Below are 17,188 nucleotides of genomic sequence, written 5' to 3'. Positions count from 1 at the left end.
TATTTTGTCATTTAGTGAAACTCATTCCTCATTAGACCATTTAATTTTTATTTCTCACTTAAAACCAGTAACTTAATTTTAAAAAATCAATTGTTTTCAATGAAATTATGACACCAAAGATGAGGTATCATTAAATTAAAGCCAAATTATTTTTATCTTAATTCTTATTTGATGGTTACCATTTTGTCTTATGTTACAAGGAAACTATGATTTGAAAACTTTTAGGAGAAACTCTATCATTCCCTTTAAGTTATTCAATCTAAAAATTATTTCTTCCCAGTAATTGCTATGTTAATGGAAAACCAGTTTACATCAAGGTAAAGTTGGACTAGCTACCTTCAGTTCTGTTTTAGGTACAAAGGACACTGGTATGTTATCCGCTCTAGAATCAGTAAATTACAAGTGTCTTCTACTTGTACTTTTACACTTTAGGGGAGTATTTCCTCCTGAGCCACAAATCATCTGTAGGTCTCCCCCGAGTAATCACAACCATGAACGCTACTTTAATAAATCTGCAAACTACTCTAACATTTTTAAATGGTCAGGTGAGGTCTTTAAGATATGGTTTATTCTTCATACTGTCTTAATATTATCAAACATAAAATAAAAGGGAGGGTCCATGCCAACAGTTAAAACTAGATTTGTTCACTGGCATTTTCTTTTACTAAGTGACTGCCTGATGGTCAAAGAGAAGTGTCCAAGTGTCACATGAATGGACGCATTTTACCTGATAGGTTTCAGCTCAGGACCTGAGGATTTTTAAAATGTTGATTAGTATTTAGATGGTAAGAGCTGGCATATAATTCGTATGTCCCTTATATTTTAATCACGTGGGTGGGGTGGAGGGAAGCAGATAGATAACTGAAATTATATTGTGTCTCTTACCTAAAGAATGTGCAGCTGTGGTTTTGGAGCTGAAAAAACGGCCAAGCCCAAGGTCTCCAAGCTTGACCACCCCAGTGGCCGTAATGAACACATTAGCTGGTTTTATATCTGTGGATTAAAAGGCACTGGGTGAAAAATGATGTCAGTGGAAGTATATTCAAGGGATTAAAAATACTTCTCATTGTAGAACTTTAAATATCAGTTAAAAAGTCAGTTTGAATTCTGAACCAGTTATTTATTTTGAGTAACGTTCACATATCCTAGTATTTCTGAGTTCTCGGTCCTTTGATAGACAATCATCAATACAGGATGATAAGCACTATTAATTTTCATTTAAAATGCATTTTTTTCATTTTCAAATGAATTTCTGTGAAATTCAAAGCACAAAATAAATGCGTGCCCTTCTATCAGTTTTAAACATCCTACTAAATAGTAATTTATTGACATGTTTACATAAAATATAAAATCAAAACAGATGCAGATAATTACTTAGATGATGTTATTTTAATTGCTTATGTCAACTGTACTGAAATTTTTTACATCCCAAAATGAAGGGATTCATGCCTCAGTGATGTAACCTTCATACATTTGGTCTGACCATTTGACTGAGAATCATGAATACATTACCAGAGAATGCTGAACATTAAAAATCTAAGTAGCTATAAGGTATACTGTTCACTAAAAAGGAAAAAACAACTCTTACTTATGCATATTCAACTGCTTTCCTGCATCTATTTTATTTTTTAACTTTTACCAACATAATCAGTAAAAAAAAGTTAAATAGAAAAATAACTAATTCTCATTCTTATTTAAAACCAAGTACGGCTTTACTTAAAGGCTTATCATTCTAGTATTAATAAGATTATAATTTGGAAATAAATCACCTAGGAAAGCATGATAACACAATGGCTGGAAGGAATTTATTCGTAAACTGCCCAGTGCCCTGTGACCTTTACAACAACATGAAAAGCTTCACAAGCCTGGACTCACCCCGGTGCATGACTCGTCGAGAATGCATGTGCTCCAACGCACTGCACAGCTGCACAAAGTATTTCCAAACGGTCCTTTCAGGAATTAGCCTCTTTTGTTTCTTAAAATGCTGTTTAAAAAATTAAAAAGAAGATTAAAAAAAAATTTCAAACTAGATTCTGACTTAAGTCAGAAAAACACCTATTCTCATCTATTAGAAGCTAAAAAACAAATGATTTTTCATAGTGAAATGATACCAGGATTTGTACCTGATATCCTACCTTAAATTTCTCCCGACTGTATCTAAAGTCAGCATAGGCCGTATCAGGCTACATCTCTGTGATGTCCACCTGTTTCAAAATTTTAACATCCATATAAGGTGATTTCTTATCAAAAAGAAGGATGTCAAATTTAAGAATAGCCAGAGTAAGAAAGTCTAGAGACCTGGAGGTAATTATGTTCATTACAAGACAGGGCTTCTCTTGACAGAAGGTAGTGAAGTAGAATTCCTTTTAAATACTGAACCACCCTTGGTGATTTGAAATATCACTTAATTTATTAAAAATTAAATAAATAAGAGGGAATTGCATGAAAACTTTCATGAATATTTCCACTGCATATTCCAAGTCAAACCTGCACTTTGCTTTGAACAAATAAAACTAAACATGGGAGCAAAACATGAGAGGAAGACCAGGGCAGCAAGCTGAGCGTGAGCAGCCTAGTCCGGAAAGACCGCACCATCATGCGTAGAGGGGCCGTAACGGAGTAACTGCAAAACCCAAGGGACATATGTGTGCCCATTTTTCTGCATTATATGTGCTGGAAGAATATACTAATAATATGCTAATTCAAGAACAAAGTCCTTAGTTTCATTTCATAGGATTTGTAAGGATTCTTTACATAAAAATTATTTTTCAAAACCAAAAATGCAACTGGTTTCTTAGCAAAATTTGTAAATGACCAACATGAAAAAGTATTGCATTTAAACAAATTTTCAGACAATTTTAACTTTTTAATGTTTACATAGACATCAACATTTAAACATGTGCTTTAATGCACTTTATCTGATGACGTGACATTTTAGAAAGTTCAACTGTTTTGATTTTTTTTGTAACTGAATATGGAGAAATGGTATTTCAGATGATCCCAACACAACACACTCTGTCAGTCCCTGCCCCTGTGAGCAGGTGAGGGCGGGTTGAAAGGAAAAACAAGACAGGGAAAGAGAGCTGCCAGCGTGCCTACCTCGCGCTCAGCACAGGATCAGGTCTACTGACTCACGTGCACTCAGCGCACCAAAGGAGAGCTCTTCAAGGAAAAGCAAATCACTTCAGGGTAATCTTTATCGTAACTCGTACTACAGAAACGAACTTATTAGCAACTTCAATGACTACTACCTCAGTAGCAAAAAAACAAAAAATAAGTAACAATCAAATGACCAGGTAAAAAGCAGATCAGGGTTATTACTAAAATGGAAAAAACCTCCCAGATCATGTTTCAGTGTTAAATCTTATTAACGGCAGCCTGCATCAGCATCGGTTTTCAGTCTATGAGGGCAACACTGCAAAATCAGTTTTAGACACATAATTTTCTTTCCGACTTGGAATGAGTCCAAATAAAGCCTGTCTATGTGCTCTCCCTGACGCTGGATTAGCATATCAGAAGACCGTTTGATGTCAACAGGAAGATGGGGAACAGGCTTCTTTTCATTCAAAAATAAATATACCATATCATGTAAGTATCAGACCATGAAAGAATAATTTTATGCTTCAATATAGATTCTGAAATCATCATAATTATAATTAACCTGACAGTTTACCTTTAAAGTTCTGTTATTAAAAAATAAATTGTATATTAAAAACAGGGCACAATGAGAAAACTGCCCTCAAAATGGAAGATGTGATCAGGCCAAGGACTGTTTCTTTCAACAAGTTAAAAGATTTTAACAATGAACTGGCATCAATATAATGCTAGCTAGACAGAATGACTTGGCCAAATGTAAGTATCCAAACTAGTAAAATGTTTTTGAAGGGTAATTTTATGAATTTGATTCAATCAATCATAAAATAAAAGCAGTTTTAACATGTCATTGGTTATCTCCCAATATTTTTTCCATGTCTATTTAAACATACAGTTTTTCAACCAGCCTTGAGTAAAAAAAAAAAAAAAATTTTTTTTTTTTCCTCCCCAGAAAAACCAATACCTATGATGAGAAGAGCCTGTCTGTTCTGATGGTGGCACTGTTGGCTATCTCTTAAGAGGATGAATAGAAAAAAGGCAATAAAAATTTGAATTCTGGTAAAATTTATATTAGCACTATAAAACAAGAACTCACATAATGCCAATATATTTTTAAAAAACAACCTTTTCTTTACTTATTCTAAAATATACATATCTTTTTAAAGTAATTATCTAGTCAAATAGCATTATTGTTCAAAAATCCTATCTTTCTCTGAAAAAAGACAATTCAGCTTCAGATTTGGGGGAAGTAAATGTAATACCAATATATAGGAATAAAAACGTACATTTATTTGTCATGTGGTATGTTTTTAATAAAGCTAAATCATTTTAAAGGGTTACTATTAACAAAGATTTCTATGAAAAAAATTTAAAAGATAAGTCACTTTTACTATGTTATAAAACAGAATTTTAACCTCTTATATCTGAAAATAAAATATCTAAAAAGTCATGAAAGACAGAAATGAGCACTCAGATATACCTGATCATTTGGACAGAATTTTTATTGTCTTTTTTTTATTTTTAAAGTGGGTTCATCTTTTTTTATGCAAAGCTTAAAATACTGTTTATTTTAAGAGCATATTTTCTACCTCCTTCAACATTCAAACAAACACTGAACAGTATTCATATCAGAAAAAGAAAACCAGATGTAACAAAAAGCTAACCAGTGTATTTGTAAACGCATATGCAAACATCAGATTATACTGTTCTCTCACTTATGTGTAACAAGATGACCAACATCTCACCTAGGTGGAATTCAGCATCCTTGGTAAAACACGCAATGTCACTAAGGTGAGGCTAGCTGATGCAGCCTGCCTCCACGCAAAGGTGTTTTGGAAAATCGGCACAGCTTTTTTTTTTCACTGTCAAACATTCTCTTACAAACTAAAGGCCCCAAAACCAAATTATACAGCAGACACTGCTTATCAAGTACCAGTTTTGGGGAGGAATCACTCCTCAGTCTGGACACTCCCACTCCAAGCAGAACATACATTTCTTATTTCTACGTTCTGCAATTCCAGCATTCCTCCTTGGGAAATCTTGGGAAAAATTTTTATCACTATTACACAGTATAAACTCATCAACAGAGAAAGAACAGAAAATTATCTTGTTGGATCAAAAAAACAAGCTGATTTCTGTAGTGTATCAAAACATCTAACCCTACAGTTTGGTATGTTCATGTATAAAGAAGGACGTTTCAGACAAAACACCCAGATCCGCAGGGTCTGCTTCGTGAGTGTGCGGCCCGCACGGTCACACAGGCCCTGCCCTGAGTGTAGCGCTATTTCACCAGCTAGAGATTCCTGGTCACTTGTTCCACGGGGACGCGGGACGGTGTCAGCTGGTCCCAGGAAGCACATAACCAACACCCTTGGGAAACAACGTACTGCTGTAGTTAAAAAACAAAACCAAAGAACAACACACACAATCCTGGGAGGCAAGTCGTTCTTGAAGAGGATTAGGAGAAACGGTAATTAAATAGTAAGAAATAATGAAGCTATATGAGAACTGGCGTTGCAGGCACCAGCCGGTTTCCATCTCTTCCAAGTATCTAACACGAGGAAGTAGGGGATTTATGTTCAATATTAGGAACTACTTCCTGCTCGAGAGTGTCGTCAAACGTCTAATGTGCCACTCACATAATCCATATGCACCTTTCATAACAGACCTGATGATGAGGCTTGGCAGTAATGGTTGTGTGACCTTGAAGAAGCCACTTAACCTTGCTGGGGCTTGGTTTCCTCACTATATTAAACCGTTTTGGAAATGAACAGAGTTAAGTTGCTCCTGCTGCCTCTAAAATATCTCAGTTACGAATAAAACACAAAAAACAAATGCCTGATTGGCACATTTTCACACTGAAAAATAACAAATTTTAGTATGTCCGGTCCTTAAAATCTTCAGCTAATAACAACAAAGCAAAAATAACAATCATACGACCTCTGAGATCCCCAGAGGTCCAGTTAATCCTCTGAATGGTCTTCACATGAGATGACAGGTCAGATTTTTATAATAAGGTAATTACAAGGTAATTAGATCAAACCTTTACCAACAGAAGCAATATTATGTTCCCAAACATCTCTGTAATTATATTGCATTTTTATAAGACTACATATTTCACAGTGCTTCTTTCAAAGATTTAAATGCAGAGAGACTAGATGATGGAAAAGGCAGGATGCTTCTGAAAGTATTAACTGGCAGTTCTAAGTGTGATTTCTATTATATATCAATCTTTCTACGGAAACATTTTTCTTCCAAGGGCATAAGAAGGTCTCATGAAGTGTACATGTACTTGCCATTGGGTATAAACGGGTAAAATAGTTATGTAGAATTTTGGTATGTGATACTAATCTACAATGTGTGAACATTTTCTCCCTTGGCACTCTGAATAGAATTCAGGTATCCTAAGTTGCTTTAGAAGATGCTAGTAGAATGGGCCTGGCAATCGGGGAGCACTAAAAAACAAAACAAAACAAAACAAAAAACAAAAAAACAACACCTGCATCTAATTTTATCCTCGTTGATAAAATACTTCCCACCCAAGCTCTATTCTCTTTTTCCTTTCCTATAAATGTCAGAAAGCTAAGTGTACTCAGCTACTTCTAATTATAATTTAATAGACTATCAATGTAATCCATCCATTCCCCAAAGTCAAAATCATACAGGTTAACAATAGAAGTGGAAAACATATTTTATCTTATGGTAGAAAATGTGAAACATATAAGATTTTTTTTTCCTGAGTAATTGAGCCTTGGGGGTAAAAAAAGAGAAAACCTTATTTACCAAACAAGAAAAATGAGCTCCTATAAAGTCACAATGTTCTTCCCCTAACCCCAAAAAGTTTCCTTCTAAATGTTGGTGTATCAGTATCAAGGAAGCTTGGAATAGTTCTTAAAAATCAATGAAAAAAGGTAGGAATATATCAGAATTACTAGGAGGAATCATACTGCATTGCTGCCGTGTGGATAACATGGAAGCTTCCAAGCGCCTAAAGCTGATGGGGAAATAAATATCTGAAAATGCTTAACACGTTGCCTCTATTGCATTAGAAGACTAGAGACGGACGGTGAGACGAAAAAGCGGCAAGTCCATCTTTAGGGTGACGTGGAAGGCTACAAAGGCAAACGAGAGCGCCTGTCTCTCTGATGACGTCTTTCTGGTTATATTAAACCAGACAACAGTGAAGAGAGAATACGGAAATATATTCTTAATGGACAAGGAAAACAGTGGGACAATAAGGAGCCAGTAAAAGTCTCTCAGTAGAAATATGAACGAAAGAAAATGAACCAGAAGTCTGAGCCCCTTCTCCCTTACTCGTCTTCACCTACCAGCACCGCTGTCTGTGTGCATAAAATTCACAAAGGCAACTTTCCACCAGCATTACCTTCAAGTAGGAGCAAAGAGTTCCCTTCTAATTTTTTCCTACGTAAACACAGTTCAAAACTTACACACAGTTCTAAAACTTACCCCCCTTTTCACTGTGCTTACATTATGGCACGTAATTTTCAATTTTAATACATTGAAAGTTCAATATTATTTCATCACCAAGTGTCTTAGGTTTCAAAGAAAACCCAAGGGCAATTTTATCAGCAATACTGCTTCTATGAAAATACTGCTGTAAAACATACCTACACATGCATACCACACAGACATAAGCCTTTTTGGTTACACACACACACACAGGTGTACATGCATGATGTGTAGGTACCTATGTATAGAATATTCAGTTCTGCATAGCTTTTTCCAGACAGTGCCACTAATTTGCAACCTTAAGACATCTGAATAATTTTGAAGACATAAGATAACATAAGATAGGTGGCAACCTTATGTAAGAGACCCCGCAGGAAACAGGCTGTGCTTGGGAGAACTGGCCATTCTCCCTGTGGTCTGGCTCGGGCGGCACACTTTAGGCCAGATGCTGAAATGGACATGTCTGTACCCTCCAAGCCATAAATCACCATCAACAAAGATAGATGGCACTGCTGGGGAGACTTTACTGCTTTAAGGATCCAAAGGTCAAGAGTGTAGAAGACATTTCTAAGTGCTTTTCTTTCCAGTACAGCATTTAAATTTGGATAAGAACAGATAAGAATATGTCTGCAGATGTAAAACAAACAACCACACTAAGAAGGTGAACAAGATTTACAAGTTGTAACAATTAAAGATAATAATTATCTCCAAGATTTGTTGATGTTTTCAGTAATTTATCAAAGTCTGTGGTGTACCCACCTCTCCCCTCGAGTGTGAGCTGGGTTATGAGCGTGATGAACTGTCCCCTCCGTATTAGGTTATCTTATGTGACAGAAAGGATTCTGCAGATGTAATGACGGCTCTAATCAGCAGTTTTTGAGTTAATCATTGGGGAGATTATCCTGGGTGAACTTGATCTGATTGGGTAAGCTCTTCAAAGAACTCAGAGAAATTCAAAGCCAGAGACTCTCCTGCTGGCCATAAGGGAGCAAACTGCTAGCTGCAGAGATGGACAGGCGGCCTCGCGGATGGCTCCCAGCTGACACTCGAGGCGAGCAGGGACATCAGTCACACAGCCACAAGGAACTGAATTCTCCCAACAATCCAGTCAACGAGGAGGAGAACCCTAAACCTCAGGTGAGATCGTGGCCCCAGCTGGCGCCTTGATTTCAGTTTCTAGCGTCCTGGGCAGAGAATCCATAAAGCAGGATGTGAACTCACTAACCCCCCAAATTGTGAGATAACATGTTTGTCTTTTAAGCGGCTAGTTTGTGATAATTAGCAATTAAAAACAAATAAAAAGTGCATTTCTACAGACAGCAAAAAAAAAATCAATACAAAAAATTAAGTTTATGTTTTATTTTATTTTATTTTTTTTAAGTTTATGTTTTATAAAGGAAAAGAGTCTTAACGCTCCTACCAAAGTTAAAGGAAATGCCACACAAGTGGTAACCATAGAAAATATAAAGTTGACGATTTAAGAATAAATCTGTATCTAAATATGTTATGACTAAGAAGAGAGGGCCTAACTCAGGAACAGGATGCGGGATCTCACTCTCTCTACCTGTATTCAGCACAGCCCTGGAAGAACCGGTCAGAGCAATCAGACAAGAAAACAAACACATAACATGCATCAGAACTGAGCAGGAAGAAGTAAAACTGTCTCTGTTTGAAGATGACATCATTTTATAGGTAAACAAAATTCTAAAGACTCTATCAAAAAAGCAGTTCTAATCAACAAATTCAGTGAAGTCACAGGATAAACAAATTAACATACAAAAAGCAGTAGTGTTTCTATACAGTGGTAGTGAATTATCTGAAAAAATTAAATGTATTCCATTTACAATAAGATATTTAGGAGTAAGCTTAAAACTAAGGAGGTAAACAGCCTCTACTCATAAAACTACAAGATGAAGAAACAAATCAAAGACACAAATAAATGGAAAAGAATCCCATGTTCATAAACAGAATAATTAATATTATCAAAATGTCAATACTACCAAAAGCCATCTATAGATTCAACAGAATCCACATTAAGATTCCAATGGAGTTTATCACAGAAGTAGACAAAACAATTCAAAAATTTATGTGGAGCCACAAAACACCCCCAAAGCCAAAGCAATACAGAGAAAGATGAGCAAAGTGGGAGGTGTCACAATTCCTGACAGACCCACATTATGAACTTACAGAAATCAAAACAGGATGGTGCTGGCTTAAAACAAACACACAGACCAATGGAAAAGAACTGAGAGCCCAAAAATAAGCCTAAGCATTTACAGGTAACTAATATTTGACAAGGGAGCCAAAAATACTCAATATAAAAATGACAGTCTCTTCAATAAACAGTGCTGGGAAAATTGGACATCTACATGTAAAAGAATAAAACTGAAACCTTAATTTTCACCACTCACAAAAATTAACTCTAAACAAATTAAAGACTTACATGTGAGACCTGAAACTGAAACTCCTAGAAGAAAACACAGAAGAGCTCCTTGACGATGATTTTTTCGATATGACAACCTAGAGCATAAGCAGCAAAATAACAAGCAAGTACGGTGACATCAAACTAAAGGGCTTCTGCACAGCAAAGAAACAATCAAAAAGCAAAAAGGCAACCTACAGAATGGGAAAACATATTTGCAAATGTATCTGATGAGGGGTTACTATCCAAAATATAGAAAGAACCCACACAACTCAATAGCAAAAAATAACCAAACTAAAAATAATAAGTCAGTTAACAAACAAGCAAAAGACCTGAGTAGACGTTTTTCCAAAGAAGATAAAACAATGGCCAGTAAGAACATGAAAAGATGCTCAACATCACTCGTCATTATAGAAATGCAAATCAAAATTGCAATGAGATACCATTTCATGCATGTTAAAATGGCCACCAAAAAAAGACAACAGGCAACAAACACGGTGAGAATGTGGGGAAGAGACCCTTGTGCACAGTTGTTGGGCTGGCAAACTGGTGCGGCCACCATGGAAAACAGTATGGAGGATCCTTGAAAAGTTAAAAGTAAGACTACCATATGATCCAGCAGTTCCACTTCTGGGAACATATCCAAAGGAAACGAAAACACTATCGTGAAAAGATACCTGCACCCCCACGTTTATTGCTGCATCATTTACAGCAGCCAAGACATGGTAACAAACTAAGTGCGCAGCACTGGAAAAGACCCTGAGGCTGGGAAAGATTGAAGGCAGGAGCAGAAGCGGACAACAGAGGATGAGGTGGTTGGATGGAATCACTGACTCAACAGACTTGAGTTTGAGCAAGCTCTGGGAGTTGGAGATGGACAGGGAAGCCTGGCGTGCTGCAGTCCATGGAGTTGCAAAGAGTCAGACACAAATGAGCAACTGAACTGAACTGATTGGCCAATAAAGCAGTTGCCGTATGTATACAATGGAGTATTATAAAGTCATAAAAAACGAGGATATCCTGTCATGTGCAAAATCACAGACAAACCCTGAAGGCACTGTGCTAAGTGAAATAAGTCAGACAGAGAAAGATAAATACTGCATGATGTCACGTACACATGAAACCTAAATGCGCAAACACACACACAATCTCATAAAAAAAAAAGATCAGATTTGTGGTCGCCTGAGGCAAGGGGTTAAGTGACGGGGGAACTGGATGAAGGGGGTCAGGAGGTACAAACTTCCAGCTCTAAGGTAAGTATGTACCAGGGGTGCGATGCACAGCATGATGCTCCAGACAACACTGCTGTCTGATACAGCACAGCTGCTGGGAGAGTAAAGCCTAAGGGTTCTCATCAAAAGAAAAACAAAAGTTTTCCTTTTTTGCTAGGAACTAGGACGCTAGGTGTTCTATTAGATGAGCTGCTAGTAAGGAGATCCAAGAAAAGTGTTTCCTTCAGAAAAGTTGTTAGTTTGCACCAAGAATTGACTGCACTGAACAATCAGCACCCAAAGTGATTTCCTTGGTGACTCTGAGGGTGAACATTCTAGCTTTCCCAGGGTGAGCACACTGTATGTCCCAATAGACCCCGACTGATAGATTCCCACCCAGCATGCTGCTGCTGCTGCTAAGTCGCTTCAGTCGTGTCCGACTCTGTGCGACCCCATAGACGGCAGCCCACCAGGCTCCCCCATCTCTGGAACTCTCCAGGCAAGAACACTGGAGTGGGTTGCCATTTCCTTCTCCAATGCGTGAAAGTGAAGTTGCTCAGTTGTGTCCGACTCTTAGCAACCCCAAGGACTGCAGCCCACCAGGCTCCTCCGTCCATGGGATTTTCCAGGCAAGAGTACTGGAGTGGGATGCCACTGCCTGCTCCGCCCACCCAGCATATTACCCTGCAATGTCCCAGACTGAAAATACACAATCTGGACAAACTAAACCTTTTCAAGAAAGAAGCTGTATGAATTGGTTGTTTTCTGGGGGTGAGTGGCACAACTGTACAACTCATTATTAGCCTAGGTGTTCTATTAGATGAGTTCCTAGTAAGGGGATCAAGTATTTTCCTGCAGAGAAGTCACTCATTATGAGCCTAGGTGTTCTATTAGATGAGTTCCTAGTAAGGGGATCAAGTATTTTCCTGCAGAGGTCACTTGTTTCCCAAGAACTGACTCTAGTAAAGAGAGAATCAGCACCCACACTGTTTTCTTGGGTGAATTTGAGAGTGAAACACTTCGGCATTTAGAGGGTGAGAATACTGTTTTGGCCAGTGGACCCAAATTAGCACGTTCACACCCAGCATTGTCTAGCACTGAATACACACTTGAGAAAAACGGAACCTTTCCATAAAGGAAGTTGTGTGAACTGGTGGTTCTCTGGGTGGTGAGTGGCATACCCATACAATGCATTATCAACCTAGGGACTTTATTAGACGAGCTCAGAGTAAGAGACTCAAGCACAGTGTTTCCTTCAGAAAAGTGACTTGCTTGCGCCAAGAACTGACCAGCAAATAGAGAATCAGCACCCAAAGTGTTTTCTTAGGAGGGTTTGAGAGTGAAACATTCTAGCTCTTCCTGGGTGAGAAGTGTTTTTGCAGGCAGATACAACTGGCTGGTTCACACCCAGCACATCTCCCTGCAGTGTCCCAGCACTGAAAATGCACTCGGGCTAACTGAATCTTCCAAAAAAGGCAGCTGTGTGAACTGGCCGTTCTGTGTGTTGTGAGAGGCATACCCACACAGCACATTATGAACCTGGGTGTTCTATTAGATAAGCAGCTGGGAAGGAGATCCAAGCAGTGTTTCCTTCAGAAAAGTCACTTGCTTGCACCACGAACTGACTGTAATGAAGAGAAAATCAGCACCCAAAGTGTTTTCTCAGGTGGGTTTGAGAGTGAAACATTCTAGCTTTTCAGTGTACCTCGATGAGATGGTGAATGTTCACTAAACTTACTGCAATATTCATGTCACAGTATCATACAGGTAAGTCAAACCATTATGCTGCACACCTTAAACCTACCCTGTCACGTATTTCAATTACAGCTCAACAAAATTGGGTGGGGGGAAGAGATAACCTTAAGTAATTATCTTAAATTGTGCCAAACTCTTGGCACAGAACAGAGTTCAATTTAAATTATCTGTATTGCGTGTGTCACTAAAAAACATCTGTAACAATAATATTCACTTTCCTCTTAGCCAGTGAGGTGCGGTATGACAATTTTTTGGCAGATTAAAAAACTTCTGAGTTTCCCTTCAAGGGATTTATTATACTGGGTTATATTTTGTTTTACTGATATTTTAGTAAAATATAGCTTTAAAAAAATATGTGAACTATATAAACTTATATTCTCTTCTGACTCAATCTGACTTTCTAAAAAGCAATTATAAATATAGGAACTTATAAATAGTTCAAATAATATATTTTGGAAAAATGGACTACAAAAATTTTAAATACATTTTAAGACTATTTCTACTGACAAAGTGAAATGAACAAAGCTCGTGTTTATATAGTTCTGAGATTAGTCTCTCATCTCCTCTATACTAAGTCTCCATCACCAAATATGTTTCTAAGCAACAGAAAAGTGAAATATATAGTATTAATAAGGCATACTACAAAGTGGAACATGTACTGGTTAAATTTAGGATACAGTAAAGAAAATGTACAGCATATATATCACAACTGGATAAACTGTAACCCAATCGCCACTCTGTAAGAATCTTTTCCTTTAAAATTCTGATTACTGATGATAAAGAAATACATGATGAAAAATTTTGGATTTCCTTTCATCTTACAACTCATCTGGGAAGTATTTCATCTGACCACAGCCTCAGGTACTCCTCTGTCACTAATTAGAGAAATACTGAATATTTCAGCTGTAAATTGCTTAATTATATTTGTCAGCCTGCTCTAAACCAATTAATTATTTACTTGTAAAAATCTTTGATGCAATGCTATCCAGAGGTTCCTTCCTGGAATACAGACCAGGAGCGATCTTTCCACTTCCACCCCAATTAAGCGGGAGCGTTGATACAGTGGGGTACTGTGATGCACAGTGATTTACGTATCACGTACCATCAAGAAATGAACACGCTCCTCGGATCGGATCTATTGCTATCCTTTGCAAAGCTCAAGTCACTGCCACACTCCTTCATAAACGAAGTCCCTATCATTTTTTATTTTTTGGTAATGTAGTCTTATATAAAGAATGGCATAGAGCACAAATTAGAGGATTGAGGAAACAACATTAGCATTTCTTAGGGCCAAAAAGCCCCTTCCTGTATCAGAACGCTGTCTCCTCCCCTGCCACATTCCACTTGGATGTGAGCAAGTCCTCGTGGGACTGAAGTGTGAAACGGCAGGAGCCACCAGCCACGTTTCCCGACGGGCCCCTGGAACAGAGGGGCGGACAGAGGAGAGGGCTTCGGGTCTCACACACACCGTCCCCAGACATTTCCTGAGTTGCTGCCATCAGCCAGGCGCTCCCTAGAAAATGAAAGCAGCCCAGGGAGCAAAGCAGGCAGTCCCCACACTCAACAAGGTGACACGGGAAATCCAGACAGGAAAACCGCCCCACAAGCAAGTGCACGACGGTGTAAGGAGTCCTGAGACACCATCCCTGGTCCTGGTCTAAGAGACCATTCCTGAGGAAGTGGTGAATGAGCGGGGAGCGGCAGGACTGACGGACACACGCCCAGCCCGGGGACAGAGCGCCCGGGGCGGGGCCGAGCGCAGTAGGTGTCCGCGGAGCGCCGACTGTGCGGAGGCCACAGGCCGCCTTCCCCAGGGTCTCTTCTGGACCCCGCGGCTCCCGGGCTCACCGGGGGCGCCAGGGCGGTCTGGGGCAGAGGCCTTTCTTCTCTGTTTCTCTTCACCTCTCTTAGAGACTGACGGAGAAGCGGATGTCGCGTTCCAGGGGACAGGTGCCGGTCCTTCCCTCGGGGAGAGGGTGGACATGGAGCTGATGGAGAAAGCGGAGCAGCATTCGGAAGGAGGGAAACAACTCTGAGTGTGGGCCAGCTCCAGAGGGTCTCCCTGGGGAGCACCGCAGTCTGGGCGGACGCGGGGGCTCCGATGATGCGCTCAGGGTGCAGACAGAGCTCCACGCTAGAGACAAGAACCGGATTCCCGGGAGCCTAGGGAGTCAGTGATGCACAGGAACGAGCAAGGCCAGCCCAGAAAGGAGGGAAAAGCAAACCGCGAAAGCCCTGGACTGAAGCTCTGAAAGCTCAGCCAGAAAAGACCGGGAGGAAGAGAACGACAGTCAAGAAGAATCAGGAGTGTCCAGAGAGGCGGGGAGAAAACTGAGGCGCTGGGGGACTCTGGGCAGTGGGGGGGCCAGGAGGAAGGATGGGGCCAGGGCTCAGGCAGAGGAGCAGAGCCCATACATGCGGGCCCCGGGGGTGTCTGAGACCGGGTCAGCAGGGAGCGGCCAATGGTGGGGAGACACAGGACATGGGCGGCTGGAAGCAGAAGCCTGGTGGCAGCAGGAACGCCAGGACTGAAGGCGCAGGGCCGCCCTAGTCACCTGTCTGGACAGCAGCGCCCTCTCTGAACCCGACCTCGTCCTCCTCGCGGTGCTGACTGACGTTGGACATCCTGCACATCAGCTCGCCTGTCCTTCTGTCTTCCCGCTAGAAACAGGGTTCTCAGATGCATCAGTGAATGCGTGAAGAGGGACATGTGTGCATGTGGACATGAGTGTGCTCAATGCCAGCACAGGAAGATGCACTCAGGTCCGAGAATACACGATTGAGGTTTCTGATACCCGTGGCAGAGACAGGACAAAGAACCCACGTGGGGGGATACACAGGAGCGCCTCCTGCCCAGCAGGGAAAGCGGCAACAGGGCCAGGGTGGTCCGGCAGTGAGGCCTTGGGAAGGGCAAGGCATCCCTGACTGAGGATGCCCATTCCCTGTGAAGAGGAGGCAGGCTGTCATCTGTGAAGAGTGATGAAAAGAAAGGGGAGAAGTGATACCCAGAGCATTTAAACAGAGTAACGCACATTCCAGTAATACCTATCGAATAGCTGTCACATATTCAGACAGCACAGGTAACTATAAGTATGTGCATATACTCGTACATGCTGCTGCTGCTAAGTTGCTTCAGTCGTGTCCGACTCTGTGCGACCCCATAGACGGCAGCCTACCAGGCTCCCCCATCCCTGGGATTCTCCAGGCAAGAACACTGGAGTGGGTTGCCATTTCCTCCTCCAACGCATGAGAGTGAAAAGTGAAAGTGAAGTCGCTCAGTCGTGTCTGACTCTTAGCGACCCCATGGACTGCAGCCCACCAGGCTCCTCCGTCCATGGGATTTTCCAGGCAAGAGTACTGGAGTGGGGTGCCATACTTGTACATATACCTACAAAAACAAATACATGTATACACCATTGTTCCTCAGTCTCTAAGTCGTGTGCACTCTTTGTGACCCCACGGACTGTGGCACACCAGGCTCTTCCGTCCTCCACTATCTCCCACAGTTTCCTCAAATTCATGTCCACTGAGTCAGTGATGCTATCAAATCATCTCATCTTCTGCCACCCATGTCTCCTCCTGCCCTCAATCCTTCCCAGCATCAGGGTCTTTTCCAGTGAGTCAGTTCTTCGCATCAGGTGGCCAAAGTATTGGAGCTTCAGCATCAGTCCTTCCATTGAATATCAGGGTTGATTTCCTTCAGGACTGACTGGTTTGATTTCCTAGCAGTCCAAAGGACTCTCAAGAGTCTCCTCCAATGGCACAGTTATATATACATATGTATACAATTAAGCCCTTATAAGGACACAGTAAGGCAGATAATTATTAACCCAATTTCACAGATAAGGAGACTGGAGCTCACTAAGACTAAGCACCTACATCACAGTCATGTAACACCAGTGCTTCAAGTTCTCCTCTCGCCCTCAGAAGCTCCCTGTCTAGATTAGGCTCTCTGTTGTAAACTACCACTCTAATTTATCCTACAACCTTATAAAACTTACAACTTTGGTTGTACAGTTCTCTGAGCATCAGACAAATGCCTCTCTCTCCTAGACAATGAATTCCAAGAAGGCATATAACAGGAAGACAGCACACAGTCAATGTCCGGTAAATACAGAATTAAAGAGCATATTTTTAAAGGTTACAAATTGGTATAACTATTTGAGAAAACAATTTGGCAGTATTTGTTATGATTTAAAATACATATGTTATTACTCAGCTATTTTATAGAAGCATC

General features: G+C 40.3%; 1 protein-coding gene across 2 annotated transcripts in view; it reads right to left on the bottom strand.

Moving 5' to 3' along the window:
- NEK7 (NIMA related kinase 7) overlaps window positions 1–17,188 on the bottom strand; it is a 138,296-nt gene that overhangs the window by 35,211 nt on the left and 85,897 nt on the right. For both annotated transcript variants that reach the window (XM_027565789.1, XM_027565790.1), the window contains 2 exons: window positions 1,876–1,984; window positions 886–993 (listed from right to left, as the gene is read on the bottom strand). In XM_027565789.1, coding sequence (XP_027421590.1) covers window positions 886–993; window positions 1,876–1,984 — 217 coding nt within the window. The remainder of the gene's footprint in view (window positions 1–885; window positions 994–1,875; window positions 1,985–17,188) is intronic.

The sequence above is a fragment of the Bos indicus x Bos taurus genome, chromosome 16 (assembly GCF_003369695.1).
Source record: "Bos indicus x Bos taurus breed Angus x Brahman F1 hybrid chromosome 16, Bos_hybrid_MaternalHap_v2.0, whole genome shotgun sequence".
NCBI classification, from domain to species: domain Eukaryota; kingdom Metazoa; phylum Chordata; class Mammalia; order Artiodactyla; family Bovidae; genus Bos; species Bos indicus x Bos taurus.
The sequence above is the reverse complement of the archived record's forward strand: the minus strand, read 5'-3'. Positions and strand labels throughout refer to the sequence as shown.